Source organism: Marmota flaviventris, chromosome 9 (genome assembly GCF_047511675.1).
Source record: "Marmota flaviventris isolate mMarFla1 chromosome 9, mMarFla1.hap1, whole genome shotgun sequence".
NCBI lineage: Eukaryota > Metazoa > Chordata > Mammalia > Rodentia > Sciuridae > Marmota > Marmota flaviventris.
This window is the reverse complement of record NC_092506.1, coordinates 30,994,778-31,011,979: the sequence shown is the minus strand read 5'-3', so window position 1 is coordinate 31,011,979 and position 17,202 is coordinate 30,994,778. Positions and strand designations below refer to the sequence as shown.

Genomic DNA, 17,202 nt, shown 5'->3' with positions numbered 1-17,202 from the left:
ACTCACCTTGCTGGTCTTGAGGATGTCAAACATGAGCTGCAAACCCTCGGTCACCAGCTCCTCATTGTATTCCTCCTCCTTGATGGAGCTGAAGTCCCGCAGCAGGCTCTGCACCACCGAGTACCTCGACTGGGAGAAGGAGGTCCGCAGAGACTCGATCCAGATGTGCAGCTTCCAGGGGACACCTGCCAGTGGGGGAGGCGTCATTCACCTCGCAAGGCACTTCAGCACAGACCCTATGACAGGCTCTCACCATGACCCCCTACCTGGCCACCTGCCCCATCCCTGTGAACTGAGTGACAACTCCCAGTGTGGCTGTGTGATGAGAGCACTAATTCATGTAGAGGCCTCACTGGTCAGCCAGAGGGCCATCTCAGGTTCTCATCACCTGAGGTGGAGGAATGACTTCAGCCCAAGTGCAGGGGATCCAATCTCTAAAAATCCACCACCAAACCTGTGGATCTCTTTCCTCATTGCTTGTTGGGCCCTAGAATTATTTGCTGGGGAAGATCCACTAATTCTGGAGGGGTGGCCAGGTAGACGTGGATACCCCAGAAAGTATGCAGGACATTCAAGAACAAGGGCCCCATCCTATACAGAAACCTGAAATGAACCCTGTCCTATCACAGAGGGGTTCCCAGCAGCCAGCTTGGTATGCCAGTGCACATCTAGGTGTATAATGTTTACCAGTTCCCTGGAGTGTGTCAGCGGGGCCACAGAGTAATTTAAAACTGCTATGTGAAGTTCAAGACAAAAACCAGTCATTCCTGGCACTTAGAGTGGTAGCTTCTCACCCCGCAGCCTGACGGAATTAAAAAGGCCCCGTGGCCTTGCCCAGAGACCCAGGGAGGTGGGTGGGGCCAGCACACTGGGCAGGAGTGATGTCCCCATTTCCCAGCAGAGCCGCCTCGCTGCTTTTCTGGCCCAGCCCTGAGGGTTTGTGCACTATGGCCCTGGGTAATAACAACATTGCTATCACAGTGGGTACCAGGTATCATAGTGGGTACCAGGCCTCGTGCTTCGGGTGATGCCTTCCCATTCTTAGTTGATCATCAGCACTAAACCCATGGGAAGAGAGGCATCTGGGACTCGGGTACTGCATGGTGTGCAGCTAACAGGACCTGGCTCAAGTAGGTCTGTCTGACCAGCCTCCCTGGAGGACACAAAGTCCTCAGCCTTGTACACCCAAGCACTGAAAGGTTGGGCAAGCAACCGGACCTGGTGACTCTGTGTACAAATCCTCAGGGTGCCACAGAAGCTCCCAGTGCTCTGTTTCTGGGCTGTGACCAGGGAGGAGGGCAGGCCAGAGGCACTAGCAGGCATGGGGCCATGACTTCCTGATTTGTCACTGCTAAGGACCATCTGAGGCCCAGGGCATCACTTGTCCTGGTCAGGGAGCAGACATGCCCCAGCCACACCTGTGCTCAGCTGCCCAGAGGCCTCGGTCTACCCTGCAGGTCCCAGCCCTCTGGCCTGCTGGGTGACTGCATGCCCGGGTGTAGGTGTGCTTGCTGTGTGCATGTCTGCACGCCTGCGGGGCCTCACCCAGTGCCCTCAGCTCCATGGTGATGTCCACGTAGCCGTGCTCAGCGCTGTAGTACATGGCCTCCTGCAGGGCCTTCGTGCGTGTTCGGCTCAGCCGCATGGGCCCCTCGCTGCCGCTGCCCTGGCTCGAGGTGTCACTTTCCTCCACGCCTTCAGCCAGGATCTCCTCCAGGGACAGCACATCTGCTTTGGCCTGTTGTGGCTGAGTCAGGAGCTTCCTCAGGACATTCCTGTGGGCCAAAGGATAAGACCTGAGGTCCCCTACATGAATGGGCAGTGCCCATCTGAGCGGCCTTCTAGAGCCTTGTGGCCCAGATGGGCTGCTGCAGGGCACCTGAGGGCTCCTTCCCCTCCCACAAAGGTACCCATCTCCAGCCATCTGCAAGAGAAAAGGGAGGGTGCAAGGGACCCCACCCTTCTGCTATCCTGTATTACTGAGGTATCAAAGGCTTTGGGGCTAAGCAGTCCCTGACATCTTGGCTATGGGATCTCACATAGACTGAGCCCTGACTGCTCTGTCACCTGTAAGACGGGGCACTAGCATCACCCTCTCCAGACGCTGATATTAAGCCACTGTGCGCCTGCAGAGCCTGACGTGTGGCAGCAACTCCTGTACAGCAGCACACATAAAAGTGCCTGAAACAGGGACACACCTAGGCAGTCCGCATTTGTTCTCGAGTCAATGAGGAGGAAGTGAATAAGACAGTACGTAAGCAGTCCGGTCCCCGTGCCGTCCTATGTGGAACTCATACAAATGTAGAATGGGAGGCTCAACAAGTGCCGCGTCCCCCAGGCTTCACCGGTTACAGATTAAGACCGACCACATCTTGCTCTAGGTCACGCTGGGAGCAGTGCAGACCAGCCTCCTCCTGTGACATCCTGGGGTGGCTTCAGCACAGTGGGACCCAAATGTCACCTAGGGGCCAGGCCTTCTCCACACCTCTCCAAACTCACAGAGCCTGTGTCCCAGAGAGGCAGAGAAACAAACAGCTGCCCACAGGGTGGAGAGGCCACTGGGGGGTAAACACAGTGCAGAGTGGGGCAGAGAGGCCCAGGCAGGATGGACAGACTGGACCAGAAGGGAGGTGAATTTAGGTGGGTGAGTACAGAGGACAAGAATGGGGGACCAGGCACTGCAAGAACACAAGACTTGTGGTGAGAAGCCACCTGAGAGCTGCAAGCAGGTGACTGGCCCACCAGCCCTTTTCTGGCTCCTCCTTTGCCCTCTAATAACCTCTTTTTTCCTCTGCCTGCCCCGCCACTCCAGGACGGTCTTGCTGTAGTTTGACTGTTAAAACCCTGGGAAGATCCACCATCTGTTTCTGGAGCAAAATGTGATTTCCTGCAGAGCCACAGGAGCTTCCACCTGGGTGAGCCATACACTTTGTGAAAGTCCCTAAGGTACCCTGAAATTGCCACTAAGCATGAAGGGGAAGTGATCTTGAGCAGACCCTGCAGCTAACTTATTGGAAAATGGGACTGTCTACTCAGTTCCAGTCTCTGAGCCACCCACCACCAGTGTCCCCAGGCCTCCACTGTTTAGGCCCCTGTGGATCTGCATCTTTCTCATTGACATAGGCTCTAGCTTCTGGAAAGGCTGCTCTTCTGCTACCACTTGGGGTGTGTGTGTGTGTGTCCAGGCTGCTGAGAGGTTGTTTTAATGCCCCCAGGTCAGGTGGGGCAGGCACCCTGGGGGCAGGTACCTGTGGCCGTGGGCGGCTGAGTGGCTGAAGCAGTTCATGTCTTCGTGGAGGGAGGACGCCATGCCATTGGCCTCGAGCATGCTGAGGAGGGGGTCGGCGCCTCGGCCCAGCAGCAAGCTGACCAGTTCGTAGTTCCCTAAAAGACAAGGGGTTAATGCCAGGTGGCTGACCAGGAATGCTGAGGCAAAAGAGATGGGGACAGGGGCACTCTAAACTCTGAATACGGGCGTGGGGAGCCACGCTGACTGCATGTGGTGCAGATGGAGTGCTGGTGAGAGGTAGAGAGGAGGAAGGTGTATCCTGACCCACCTCCCCTGCTGACCTGTCTGGGGACCACACTCAGCAGAAACACTGATGGATGGGGACAAGGGGAAACTCCCAGTGGCCCAGGAGGGATTTCAAGCATCCCCAAAGGGAGTGTGTGGCCAAATGCCCAGCCTGGTGATTCCACAGGGTAGACGGAGCCTCCTGGCAATGAGCGGTCTGGCTGGGCAGGGCAGTGGGGTACCTACCAGCCGCAGAGGCCAGCTGCAGGGGTGTCTCCGCATAGCTGTCCTCACCACTGTTCACTGCTGAGCCCTCCACATGGGCACCAGCATCCAGCAGCAGCTGCCAGGACACAGGGGGAGGACATCACTCAGTGCACAGGGGGGCTGGGGGACAGTTCTCCCCAGGCATGTGATCAAGACACGGCTCATCCTGGCCCCTGAAGAACTGGACTTTTAGAACTCCTGGTTACCCTCAGGGCTCAGAAATTCTAGAAGCTTCAACTCCACTCTTGTGAACCTGGGCCATGAAATTATGAGTCACTGCTCTTTTTCAAATGCTTTCCCAAATGCGTCAGTTACCTTTCTGAGAACTCATACAGATGACAGAATAGAGAGTGTCACTTGTGACCTACAGTGGGAAACTGAGGCCCTGGGAGGCAGCAGGGTGCCGTTCTGGACACTGACCAGTGAGTGACCCAGGGCAGAGACATCAACACCCTGAGCTTCAGTCTTCCCTGTCTGCAAGATGGGAGGAGAGGCCTGCCCTGTGGTGCTGCCGAGATTAAATGAAGTGAATCGGCTCAGCCCACGATGGGCTGAAGAGCTAGTACCCCAGGCTGGCAAGTGAGGGAGCCGGGCAGAATGTCACACACTGTCCAGGACAACAAATGGCCTCTCCTTGCTCCATCAGGGGCAGGCTTAACAGATACCAAGTAGTTCCAGGAGGGCTGGGCCTGGCCTGGCCCTTGGGCAGGGGCAGTGCCTAGGCTGACTCTCAGATCCACTCGAGGGTGGGGGGGTGGGGGCCACCTGCTGGAGGCTTGTCAGTCAGAAATCAGTCACTCCCACTGCCTGGGTCAGTGCAGAGGAAGGCCTGCCCGACAGGGTGAAACTGGGCGCTAGTCCAGGCAAGCCCAGGGCACACCCTATGGGCCCTCTGCTCAGGTGCTCATAGGGCAGTAACTGCAAAGCAGGCCAGGTGAGGTAGCCAGCCAGGCAATGACCACTTGGAGTCCCTAGTATAGGTCAGGGTTAGGTTGACAAACACTAATAAGCTCGATACAATCTGTGCCCTCAGAACTTCCAATCTATCAGGGGACAAGAGATAATATGGGCTTCCATGAGGAAGGGCCAGGAAACCCTGCAGGCACCAGTGACCCGAGGACCTGGGAGTTGAGTGGTGTGTGGCCGTGTGCCTGCTGCTCTGCCCACAGCTTCCATTCCTAGAACCCCCACCCTACCCCACGCCAGCGGGGCATCCTAGGCCAAGGTGGGCAGCAATGTAGCTTGGCTTGACAGCTGAGCTGTGCCAGCTATCCTCTCTCAGGACCTGGAAACAGACCAAGCCTATACATGGGGAGGGGGCAGAACTGGAAGGACACCAAGGCATAGAGCCAGATTGTCAGTACACACAGAGGTCAGAGGTGAGAAGCTCCAGCATGTGCTTAGGGTGCACATGTGAGAGGAACTGAGGCCTGACTTGTTCTGCTTGGGTCTGGTTCTTGTTTCCCACAATTCTACACATATCCTTCTACTTGCTCCTTTCTCGAGGCACACTGGGTGGGCTGCTGCCCTGCTGATCAGGGAGCCGGCTTTAAACAGTCTCTCTGAGGTCTGATTCACAGCAGCTGCCCTTAGGGGTGACACTGGGGCGATGCTTGGGGCCCAGTCCACCTGGGAAGCAGGGGCATGCTGTGCACCTGGGAGGGGCTCACCTGGACTACAGAGATGTGTCCATGCAGCACGGCAAATGTCAGGGAGGTCCAGTGCCTGCTATCAGGGTGGATGGAGGGGTGCCTGGGAGAGTTGCTTGGAACCTGGAGAAAACAACACATGATTAGGGTAGATGACCTTAGGGTAGGTGACATTCCTGGGCAGGTGACACAGGCATCTTAATGAAGGGGATGGTGAACTGGAGTCAATTCAAGTGCTTTCTACCTACATTCAGTTGGTAACGTCTATCTGGAGCACTGTGTGGATAAAGCTCAAAAAGAAAGGGTAGCAATTAAAGAAATGCAAATTAAAACTACACTGAGATTCCATCTTACTCCAATCAAAATGGCAGTTATAAAGGATACAAGGGACAATAAATGTTCGTGTGGATGTGGTGAGAAAGGTACTCTCATACATTGCTGGTGGATATTGGTGCAACCAATTATGCAAAGCAGCATGGAGATTCCTTAGAAAACTTGGAATGGAGCCACCATTTGATCCAGTTATCCCACTCCTCAGTCTATACCCCAAAGACTTAAAAACAGCCTACTACAGTGACGCAGCCACATCCTTTTTTTTTTTTTTTTTTTGTGGTGCTGGGGATGGAACCCAGGCCTTGTGCCTGCGAGGAAAGTACTCTATCAACTGAGCTATATCCCCAGCCCCACATCCATGTTTATAGCAGCTCAACTCACAATAGCTAAGCTATGGAAACAACCTAGGTGTCCTTTAATGGATGAATGGATAAAGAAAATGTGTGGGGTATGTGTGTATGTATGTATATACACACACACACAATGGAATATTCTTCAGCCATAAAGAAGAATGAAATTATGGCATTTGCCAGTAAATGGATGGAACTAGAGAATATCATGCTAAGTGAAATAAGCCTATCTGAAAAAACCAAAGGCCAAATGTCCTCTGATTTGCGGAATAATAGAAATAGATTGGACTAGACAAAGGGTAATGAAGGGAAGGGAATAGGAAAGACAGTAGAATTAATTGATCATAACTTTCCTGGCCTTGTATTTGTATACACAAACGGTAAGTCCACATCATGTACGACCACAAGAGTGGGAACCTAATAGAGTAAGTTATACTTTGTATTTTGACAGAATATAAATATATATTCTATCAGGTATAACTAAAAATAAAAAAATTTAAAAGGGTAGATGTCCAATTAATGATGTAAATATTCTTGGGCAAAAGATGGCAGAAGACCACATTATGTCTCAGAGACACAGGGAGAAGTATTTGGGTATGATGGGGAGGGCTTGGGGTTAGGCTGGTAAACGGGGAATGGTTCTGTAGAAAAAGAATCCTGGCCATTCTCTTTCCCGTCAGCTTACCCTCTCAGCCCAAATGTTAAGGAAACTGTTCTTTGTAATGATCTCTGTGTATTTTTTATTTCTATTCTCTTGAGACATCGACCCAGTTGTCTGAAAAATCACCCACAGCCTGTCTAGTGGAGACCCTGGGGTGCTCTTGCCAAGTGAGGGCCTGGCACTGTCCTGCTGCTTGCTCACCTGGACATCCAGATTTGCCCCAGCATCAATGAGCATCTGTACCATGGCCTCGTCCCCCGCAGCACACGCGTACATCAGCGGTGTCATACCCTGTGTGAACCAAAGGCAGGTGCTCAGCGGTCTGGAACAGGACACGACACCCCATATCCCGTAGGCCTTTGCCTCAGAAATGCCAGACGTGGGTCTCCTGCCTGACCCAACTGCTCATCCCGAAGTCCCCTGCACCTTGTGCATCCTAGGCCCCTTGGACACAGGGCACCCGCAGGCTGAGCAGTTGCAATCCCACAAGCTCCGCAGATACCAGAGGGAGACAAGCAAGGGCCCACAGCCAGACTTGGGCACAACAGCTACCTCTGCCGAGGGAACTATAAACTGTACAAGTTACGAGTCCTCTCTGGGCCTCGGTTTCGTCCTCTTTAGCACAGGAATGACAGCTGTGTCTACCTCACAGGGCTGCAGAAAAGAGGGTGAGTTTATACATAGACGGGGCTGAGCACAGGGAGTAGGCTGGCATCGCCACTGTTATGGAGGAGGACTGCAGGGGCCCACCCTCCCTGCCAGGGCAGGGGTCACTATGGGTGGGCCACATACAGCAGCTGGCTTGGTCACTGGGCTGTTCCCGCGAGGCAGGCTCTACTATGAGCTCCGCTTCACGGATGAGAAGCTGAAAAGGGGAATTAACTGCGGAACTGGGACAGGAACCCAGGTCTATGTGAGCTCTGAAGCCGGTGCTTTGCAGCGTCACAAGAGAGAGACCGAGATTCCTATTTTGTGTGGCAGAGTAGTCCACGTAGGGGCTCCCTCCTGGTTTGGCGGGCAGTTCCCAGCGCTGCCTCCATGGCGGGTGACAGGGCAGGGGGAGAGTGCGGAGCTATCTCTCAGGTGTAAGTGTGTAGATGAGTCTCTTTACCTCACAATCCTTGCCTAGTGCCCAGAGATACAGAAATGGCCTGGTCACCCACACATCATTCTACTAACGCCAAGTTTAAGGAACAATAGGCTGAGCCTTTGTAGAAAAGTCAACAGCAAAAGAATGAAAATTTGGCTTGTTTCACCCCTCTGTTCACACACTTGACTTTTTGCTCCATGCATCTGTTCACAAGTCTAAGCTTAATGTAGGCTCGAAGCCCTGGAGGAACTACCTTTCGGGTTGTTTCTACCCCGTTTTCAGGGACATCCAGAGGCTAGCGAGGCCTCGATGGACAGATTCTAGGAGCACCATCATACTGCCAGCAACCTGAACAATCATATCAATAGCAAAGCCCAGAGTGAATATCTACTGAGCATGCACTAGCTGTTAGTGGAGAATTCTCAGCATCACCCCACATGGCGGTACTATGACTCCATCTTAGAGGTGGGGCCATAGCTCCCTGGGGAGGTATTGTGACTTGTCCAAGGTAGACTAAACCCTCAGTTTGTCGAAGCTAAAGTCCACGGGCTTCCACATTGTGCTGCTGAGGGAGGGGGACAGCAGCCAGATGAAGGCTCCCGTGAAGCCCTGGCACCTGTTTTGACAGAGAGGCCTGTGCGAGATCCAGTGAGAATGTCAAGTCCACAAAGGCAAAGGGTTTCCATGGGCCTGGTACAAGCAGGCCCGTAGGTGTTAGGGATCACGATCCATAGCTTGAGGCTGAACTGACTCCTCTGAGCTCTTTCCCAGCCTTGTACCAGCTGAGACAGTCACCAGTCCTCTAGACAGGGAAGAAGAAGTCACATTCCCAGGGTTGTCCAAGGGGTGCCTGGGAACGTCCAGGCTGACATTCTATCTAGAATGGGAGACAGCTCACCTCTCTGAAGCACAGAGCTGAGTAACTCTCAGGTTTCTGACAGAGGGGACTATGTCTCTGGCAATTTGTCAATCCCTGAGTCTGGTCCCTAAGCCCCTCCTCGTGGAGCTCTCAGAAGTTACCTGGTCATCCATGGTGTTCACCCCATCCGGCCCCAGGGCCTCGATGGCCTGGTTGATGAGGTCCGTCCTCCCGCAGTTGAGCATGCGGAAACCCAGGTCCTGGTTGAATTTTTCAGTAGCAGCTCGGGCATCCAGCCTCCGGAAGGAACTGAAACAGCACTCGGGTCTGCACAGAAGAGACCAGGAGGTGTGTGAGCGCGACATACTAGGACCCTGCCTGTCAATGACCCACGACACAGCTGGACTGGGCTAACGTGTACAGTGAGCATGGCTAGGGTGGGGGAAGGACTGGGACCAACACTCGGGTCAGTCGTGGTGGTCTCACCATGTTCTGTAACAAGAAGAGCACACACTTGTTTTTCTATAAACAGGTTAAATAAGTGTGCCGAGCTCTGGAGAGCTGTCAACTGTCAGGGATCAAGCTCTGAACTAAAATAACCTCCCAGGGGCTGCTCTGCAGAGGAAACATTGGCCGATTGGACCTTTGCTCAGAGCAGGCTGCCCTCTACCTAGAGTGTGCTTATGGTGGCCAAGTTCTAGTTGCCGCTGTGTCTCTCTTTAAGAGTTCCAGGGGAGGCCCAGAAGTCCCAAAGGTAGGGAGAGGTCTGGAATCTCACTTGCAATCGACTACTAAGGAGAGTTGCAGATAAAATGTGCGTCTACAGAGGGCAAATGGCAGATGCCCAACGGGCAGCTTCCGCTGTGATCGTTGGTTGGGTCAGTGTGGAGCATGGTTCAGGCCTGGGCCATGCAGATCAAGGAGGCCATAATTGGGGTTTGGGCAGAGGTAAAAAATTTGGGTTTGGACAACACTCGGTCTTGGCATTTGTAGAGAACACCCTTAGAGCAGCTTGAATGGGCTGTAGCCCCAGCTCTCTGACCCCCTCCCACCACTAGAGGAAAAAGGGAGAAGAGGAGAATTTCCAGTGGCTGGACACGGGTACTTACTTGAGCTGTCGGGGCTCGCAGTCCAGGCCGGGTAGCAGGAGCCGGGCCGCCTGCCGGATGTCGCCGCTGTCCACCGTGAGGCTGCGGCGGTGCTCTGCATAGGTAATGGCCACGCGCATCCACTCCATCAGCGGTGGCAGCAGCATGAAGGGCCTGGGAGCAGCAGAGAGAGGTCAGGTCTCGGTGGGACGCTTCCTGAAGCAAGGGGGCCCCTTCGGTTCATGTGGTCTCAGAAAATGGCCACGAAGTCGAATCACCCCATAACCTGCAGGCTGCGAGGTGTGGAGGGGACCTGGTCCTTCTGCTCAGAGACCTCAACTGCCCCCCATTCCACAGAAAGCTCGTCAAGGGTCAGGAGGAATTGCCATGATGGCTGTACTAAGCAGAGCTCAGGGTCTATAAATGGCAGTGAGAGGAGGCCTGCCCCCTCCAGGGATTCAGTGGCCAGGTTCTCTCTCTGAAGGGGGGAAAGGTTGTCCCCTGAATAGTAGATGCAGACCCAAACTCTAGACACGTTAGTGTCACCTCAGCATCCAAAATACCGTCTTTAACTGCCGTAGAGTGCAACCTGGGTTTTCCGGGGCTGCGGGGCAGCTGGATGAGATGAGACACGTCACACCACACATGTATAGTTCACGGCCATTGCTCCCTTGGCTGGAGCCCAGGCTGAGGTGGTCCCTACAACCTCCTGGGTCAGCCCAGGGTGGCTCCAGCCTGGTACTCAGGGAGGAGTCGCAGTCCAAAGTCCTATGGGGAGATCAGTCCCAGGAGGCCTCTGTGACACCAAAAGCCCACGGCCATGGTGCAGGACAACTGAAGGGTCGCCAGTAAAGCTGCTGAGTTGCAAGTTCCAGGGGACACCTTTCAAAGCATGCTATGTGCCACCAGGGGGCGCCATTCACGCCATTCATGGTGACTCGATGGTCACCCAGCCTGCTGTCCATCCGGAATGGGCTTCCCTCACAGGAGCCCAAGAAGGCAGCCCTGGAACCCCGCCCCTCACGGCTGTTCTCTCTGATGATAGCCCAAGAGTTGGCCTCCTGTCTAAGTCCCCAGCCCCTCCTGATGCCCCATCCCACAACCCTTCCTTTTAAGCTAAGCCAGGGAGCAGGCGCCAGGCCAGGGCAGGCAGCCAGGCCCCACACACACCACTTCCTGATACCCGGGGCTCTCAGGCAGTGGGCCTGTGTGCCACCGTCTTTCCGCTTGACACACTCCAAAGCACTCCAGCCAGGAAAAAGATGTGCTCTCTCCCTGCTCAGTTTCTTCAGGTAACCTCCAAAGACTGCCCTGTCACTTATCCCATGTCTCTAAAACCTCAGGCTATTGCCATAGTTTTAAAAGTTCCTCTCCTTGAGGGCAAAAGATGCTTAAAACACACACACACACACACACAGTGAGTGAGAGAGAAATCAGATGTGACCTTGAAAGTGGCTCTTTTGGGAAGCTATTCTGATGTTCTGGTTCTGCTGGTACAGAAAATCTATCTGGGTTTGTGTCACTGAACTGGTCTACCATGTGGACACAGGGAGGCCACAGGCTGGAAAGGCCTCACAGTGTCCTGACCTTCAAGGGGGCCCAGAGCCTCACTCCACTTTATCTGGCCCTGAATACCTGTTACCAGGACATGGCTGACCAGCAGCCCTTGAGGTTCTCCAGCCCACCCTGCCCACTCCCAACTCTTCGTCAGAGGGGTCAGTTTTCGACTCTGCCTGTCTAGATTCTATTTGTCCTTCAAGGCCCCATTCCAATGTCACCTCTTTCCAGAAGCCTTCCCAAATTCTCTCTCAAAGCCATCTCTTCCTGCTCTGAAACCCCCTAGACCTCAGTCTTCCAGCAGTAAAGCTGTGTCCCGTGTTCCTGCTAATGTCAGGAGTGGTGCCCTCCTCATCTCTGTATTCTCCAAAGCCTGTGCAACAGATCCTCTGTGAATGTTTGCTGAATGGCTGAAAGTAGGGATCAGCATCAGCATCACATATCCAGGCCTTCAGTTATGGGCCAAGTCACGTTTCTTCCCAGTTAAGAATGACGTCTGATTTTGAAGGGCACAGTGTTGACTCACTAGAGTAGGAAGTTAGAACTTTATGGGGGAACTTGTGTAATCTAGAGAGGAAAAACAAGCCGTTCACAAATTATCCCTCTGCTAACAAGATCTCCCTTGATTATAACTGCTCATGTGAATTCCCCCCTGCCAAATATTTTTTTGTGAATTTCAAAAAAATACCATTCAAAAATTCATTACAAGGCTGGAAGACAATCTCAGAGAGACACTTGTACCTACCAGTCCTCCTAATCTGAGGAGACGACTTTGGTTAAACCATTAGCAGTGGTGACTGACGTGTAAATAAAAAGATAACTGGTGGCTCTGCCAGCCATTCTTTCCTATTGTGGCCAGAAGCCAGGATGATGTGCCAAGTGCGGCTGCTAAAGCTCTAAGTGGGCATCTCCCAGCTGCACTATGGGAAACCCAAGAGGGAGTTTGGGAAATCATGAAGCCTAACCAGATGGTGTCTTGACTCATTCTCCCGCTTCATGCCTCTTAGAACTCAGCACATGAGAAAATGCAGTATTGATAACCTCAGTGGGTGTATGCTGGGGACTGGCTCATGCTGCCTCCATTGTATCATCTTGCTTAGGCACTGGAAAGTTGAAAACCATACTTCCCAGACTCCTTTGCACCTGGGGTTCAACATTCAAATTAGATTTCCCCATTAAGATGCTGCTTATGAGTTCCTGTAAGTGACTGTGAGGCAGAGGCCACCTTTGTGTTCTCTCTGTTTTTGTTAGTAAATGAGGTCATGAAAGCATCAGATCTTTTTCCCCCCTACATACAGAACATTCCAATGTCTACTTTCTTTCTTCCTTATGTTCCAGAGGCAGTGCAGTGGTGGTAAAAGCAGCAAAGACTTCCTGATTCTGGCTTTAAGGTGTTGTCCTTGCAGCCATTCCTGAAGGCTCGGTCTAGAATCTGCTCCTGAGGCCCTTCCCGTAATTCTGTTAGTGCCCAATACCCTTCCTTAAATCCCTTCCTACTTAAAATACTTAGTGCAGTTTCTGTTTCCTGAATTAAACTTTGATCAATATTCTTATAATACAGAGAAATTTAGATCATCCCTCTGCTTCTGGGTAGTGGTTAGTACCCATCCACTGCCAAATAAGGCTGTACCTGCCCCAGTCCAACTTTGTCAGGCCTTTCTCCTTAGCCAACTCACTCCCTGGCCTGAGGTCCTAGAACAGGTGAAGAGATAAGCGATTCACAGGCTTTCTCAGCAACATGCCCCCCCCCCCCCCCGGGGGGCTATGGGTTTCAGGATGCTGTTTCCTTTCTGGTAATTTCAACTAGCCCACTGAGCTTGTTGAGTAGAGCTGGCCTACATTACTGGACATTCTGGAAAATCCCTATAAAAATTCCCATCTGCAATGGCCATGACTGTGTTCTAAGTCCAGGGTAAAAGGGCCTGGAGGAGCAAGGCTGAGGACCACTGATGCATGTGCTTTCCTCAAGGTCTCTCTGCCTTGTTCCTTCCCAAAGCAGAAGGCCATTTCCCACTTCTTGCCTCTGCCGGGCCTAAGCCCAGTTGCAAGTCTTTCTGTGCCAGAGTGTAGGTGTCAGGACCAGGAAACCTGCCTTGCCCAGTCCTTCTGCCTCATGAGTTTCTCTCAGCCTGGGTCTGATAACTCAAGAGTAGTGGTTCTCAGATAGTTTTGGTTTCAGGACACTTTTCATACTTCTAAAAATTATCAAGAACCTCAAAGAGATTTTAGGTGTGTTATTCTATTGATGCATGGCCATCAGAAATTGAAACCGAGAAAATGCTAAAATGCATGAATCTATAACTAACTCCATATCCCATTAGCTGTTAGAGTGACATCACCATCACATCACATGGTGTCTGGAAACCCCTCTCTCCCATGACAAGGATGAAAATACAAATAACATCTTTTTTTTTTTTTGTGGTACAGGGGATTGAATCTGCTCCTGAGGCCCTTGAATGTACTAGGCAAGTGCTCTGAGCTATACCCTCAGCCCTTTATATTTTATTTTGAAACAAGGTCTTGTTAAGTTGCTGAGGTTGGCCTTGAACTTGAGATTCTTCTGCTTTAGCTTCCAGAGTGGCTGGGATTACAGGTGGGGGCCACTGTGCCTGGCTGCAAATAGTATCTTCTGAAAACAAGCTGTGGACTCCTAGAAAGAGTCTCTGGGACCACACTGGAAGGACCTCAGCCTTAGAAGACCATGGTGGATCCCTAAGACAACACTGCTTGGGGTGGGCAGGCAGTAGAGGCATGGGGCAGGACTCTCCCCTCTGGTGGCACAAGATCTGGGGAAAATGCCAGTGTGGCATATGGTTTGCATGCACAATCCTGGCACAGGGATCTGAGGCTCCTAGACCCCTTCCCTGAGGCTTCCTCACTTGGAGAAAGTTCTAGTTTCTTCAATACAATTGAACTTGGGCATATCATTACTCTCCTCGGGCCGGGCCTGTTTTTCTATTGAGAAAGTGGTGAAGTTAGTGGCTTGTAGACTTTTTCAATGATGAAAACCCCTCTCCTCTTGTTTCAGTGATTCCACATGAAAGTAGCTGTGCCTTCTGCAGAGTTCAAGTGCACGGGCTCTGGGGCATTCCCAATGAATCAAACGTGTGACTCCATGCATGTTGGCTCCCCTCTCCCAGCCTCAGTTGCCTCATGAGCAAAAGGGGTCTAAATCAGAAAACCACCTCCTAAGATGGTGGGAAACACATATGCAAAGTGCTGAGCTCAGTGATTGGAACGTGGTCGTTCTCTGCAAACCTTAACTATGACTGTGAGTTTAGTATCTGTTGATAGAAAAAACACACAACAGCAACAAAGGCCATAGGAATCTGGTTCTATTAAATGCCTCAGCCCCAGCCCTCCCAGTCCAGCCAACCACCCCGCCTCCTCCCTGACAGCAAGTATAAACACGTAAAGCCAGCAGAAGCCTGCCCGCGAGCGGCCCACCAGTGCTCAGCCCGGCTCATAAACCAGAGAAAACAAATGCAACCACTATGCTGAGTGTGGGCTGCGGGCTCTCTGGCAGCACCGGCTCTCCGCCTTGGCAGCAAAGAAACAGAGACAGGAGACCCAGGTGTCACTACTGTTCGGTTTCTTTTCATCTCTCCCTTGACATGAATCACGTCAATGAACCCAACAGTATTGATCTGAAGGCTTCTAAGGCTCCTCACTAGGACCAAGGCTACAAGACCCATTTTCCCCCTTAGGAAAAAAAAAAAAAAGAATACACTTCTTAAGGTCTTGGTTTTAAGAGATCCCTGCAGCCTGGGGTGGGGCAGGGCGGCCGGTGGTGGGGGGAGAACCCTGCCTACTCCACAAATGTATGATTTATTGGGATTACAGTCCTATAAGCAGTGTCTTAACATGGAACAGGAAACGCCTCCAATTTCCAGCTTAAAGCAGGCTCTGTTCTCTCTTGAGGTGGGCAGGGCCTGGGGCAAGAGTCAGGTTGGCAGATGGGCAAAGGCCGGTAACTGGAGGCCAAGTAACTGAGCCCCAGGCAGGAGGATGCCTTGTGCCTCTATCCCCAATCTAATGTGCTGAGTGTCTACAGCCAGCAGCTTTGTCCCCCTCTGTGCCCTAGAGGAACTGGGCACAAAGACTGCATGTGTTGGCTGGGAAGGGCCATGAGACCAGGCCCAAGCTTGGCCTTGGGAAGCAGGGCCACCCCCGGTTTCACTCCCCGCCCCCCGGCTGTGTGCACGGCAACTCGGGGGTGCGGGCCTGATTTCCTGGGCTGCAGGTAGGGGAGGCACATCATGCCTTGCTCCCTCAGGAGATTTCCCCATCAGCCTCTAAGTTCGGCCCGCCCCTCCTGAAAGCATCCTCCGAGCCCAGGAAAGCATGAGCCAGAGAAGTACAGGTGATGATCAAGGGAGGGGGCCTCCACCAAGCTTCCTACCCTCAGACCTAAATTCTTCCGCCAACTTTGCTCCACCTTGAGTGGGAGTCGGAGGCAAACTCAGGGTTGAATAGGGTCAGGTCCCCTCACACTCCCCGCTTCTCACAGATCTTCCTGTGAAACACGCTGCTCCCATGCCCCTCCCCATCTTGCCGTCTGGGCTGGGTCTGGAGGTGGCAAGTAGTACTGCAAAGATGGCCTGATTTTCCCAATCAAGCGGTGGCTCCACAAACACAGACTTCTCTGAGAAGGTCGGGGTTGGCTTGGAGTGCTGGCCCTGAGGCCCTCTCCGTGGCTTCCCCGAGATTTCCACAGAGCCACTGTGGCCCAAAACCAAGCCAAAACATCCATGTAGAATAAAACCAACATTGTCCCACCGAAGTCAGATTCCACTCCCAGCACAAAGGAAGCAATTCTAGTCCGGCTCACATCTTGGACTAATTATTTTTCTAGAATTGCTGGGTAAACCAGAATGGTTTGGCTCAGCTTAGAGTCAGTGTTGGGCATGTTTCTCTCTTCGGACCCCCAGGCCTGTCTCACCCTGCCTGAGTCAGGCTGCTGGGCAGCTGACCTGTGTGTGTGGTCAGGTGACTTCCGTTTGAGGTGGGGCTTTAGACTTTCTGTGGGGGAAAATATACTTTTCTTATTAAGACTCATCTGAAACAGATTAGAGGTGCCTGATAAAGCTTGCCCAGACATGCATTTGATAATTTCTAGGTTTTTTTTTTTTTTCCCCCCACTATTGGGGTTGATGTGCATGCCAAGCACTTATTCTACCTTTGCCACATGCCCGACCCTATAGGGTCATTTATTTATTTATTTTGAACAAGGTCTCACTAATGTTCAGGCTGGCTATGGGCTCCTAGACTTGAGCAATCTTCCTGCCTCAGCCTCACTAGTGGCTGAGACTACAGGTGTGCACCACCACACCTGGCTGGGGATACATATGGAGAGCCATTTAGAACCACGTGAATCATGATGAGCTGGGAATCATTGCCCTGCTTTTGTCCCATGGTTGAAGGGCAGCCTAACTGCAGTGGGATGGAAGTCAACTATGTGACACAATTGGGGTACGTAGGAATAAGAGGAAACCACTCACAATCAGCACGTACAGTACAGAGTGTACAACACACCAGGCACTGTTTTACATCTATTGACTGATTTACTCCTCATACCTGCTTTGTGAAGCTGGTATTATCACAATGCCTACGTTACATCTGGGGAAACTGAGGGCTAAAGAGGTGAAGAGATTTGCCCCACATCACGCACCCAGCCAGTGGCAGCGCTGGGCTGTAAACCCAGGCAGCGTGCTTCGAGTCCGAGATCCTGGACGTACACTCACTGACATGGGTCAGTCATCTGGCCCTGGTTTGCATCGTCTTAGAGATGAGTTTTAGGCACTGTAACCTCATATAGTAACTTCAGATGATGT

General features: G+C 52.4%; 1 protein-coding gene across 1 annotated transcript in view; it reads right to left on the bottom strand.

Annotated features, from left to right (window-relative positions):
* Positions 1-17,202, bottom strand: part of Abtb2 (ankyrin repeat and BTB domain containing 2) — a 161,931-nt gene that overhangs the window by 8,243 nt on the left and 136,486 nt on the right. Inside the window, exons 4-11 of the mRNA XM_027936622.2 lie at positions 9,833-9,985; positions 8,885-9,050; positions 6,976-7,065; positions 5,452-5,553; positions 3,761-3,857; positions 3,249-3,384; positions 1,546-1,775; positions 7-185 (exon numbers count right to left, since the gene is read on the bottom strand). Coding sequence (XP_027792423.2) covers positions 7-185; positions 1,546-1,775; positions 3,249-3,384; positions 3,761-3,857; positions 5,452-5,553; positions 6,976-7,065; positions 8,885-9,050; positions 9,833-9,985 — 1,153 coding nt within the window. The remainder of the gene's footprint in view (positions 1-6; positions 186-1,545; positions 1,776-3,248; positions 3,385-3,760; positions 3,858-5,451; positions 5,554-6,975; positions 7,066-8,884; positions 9,051-9,832; positions 9,986-17,202) is intronic.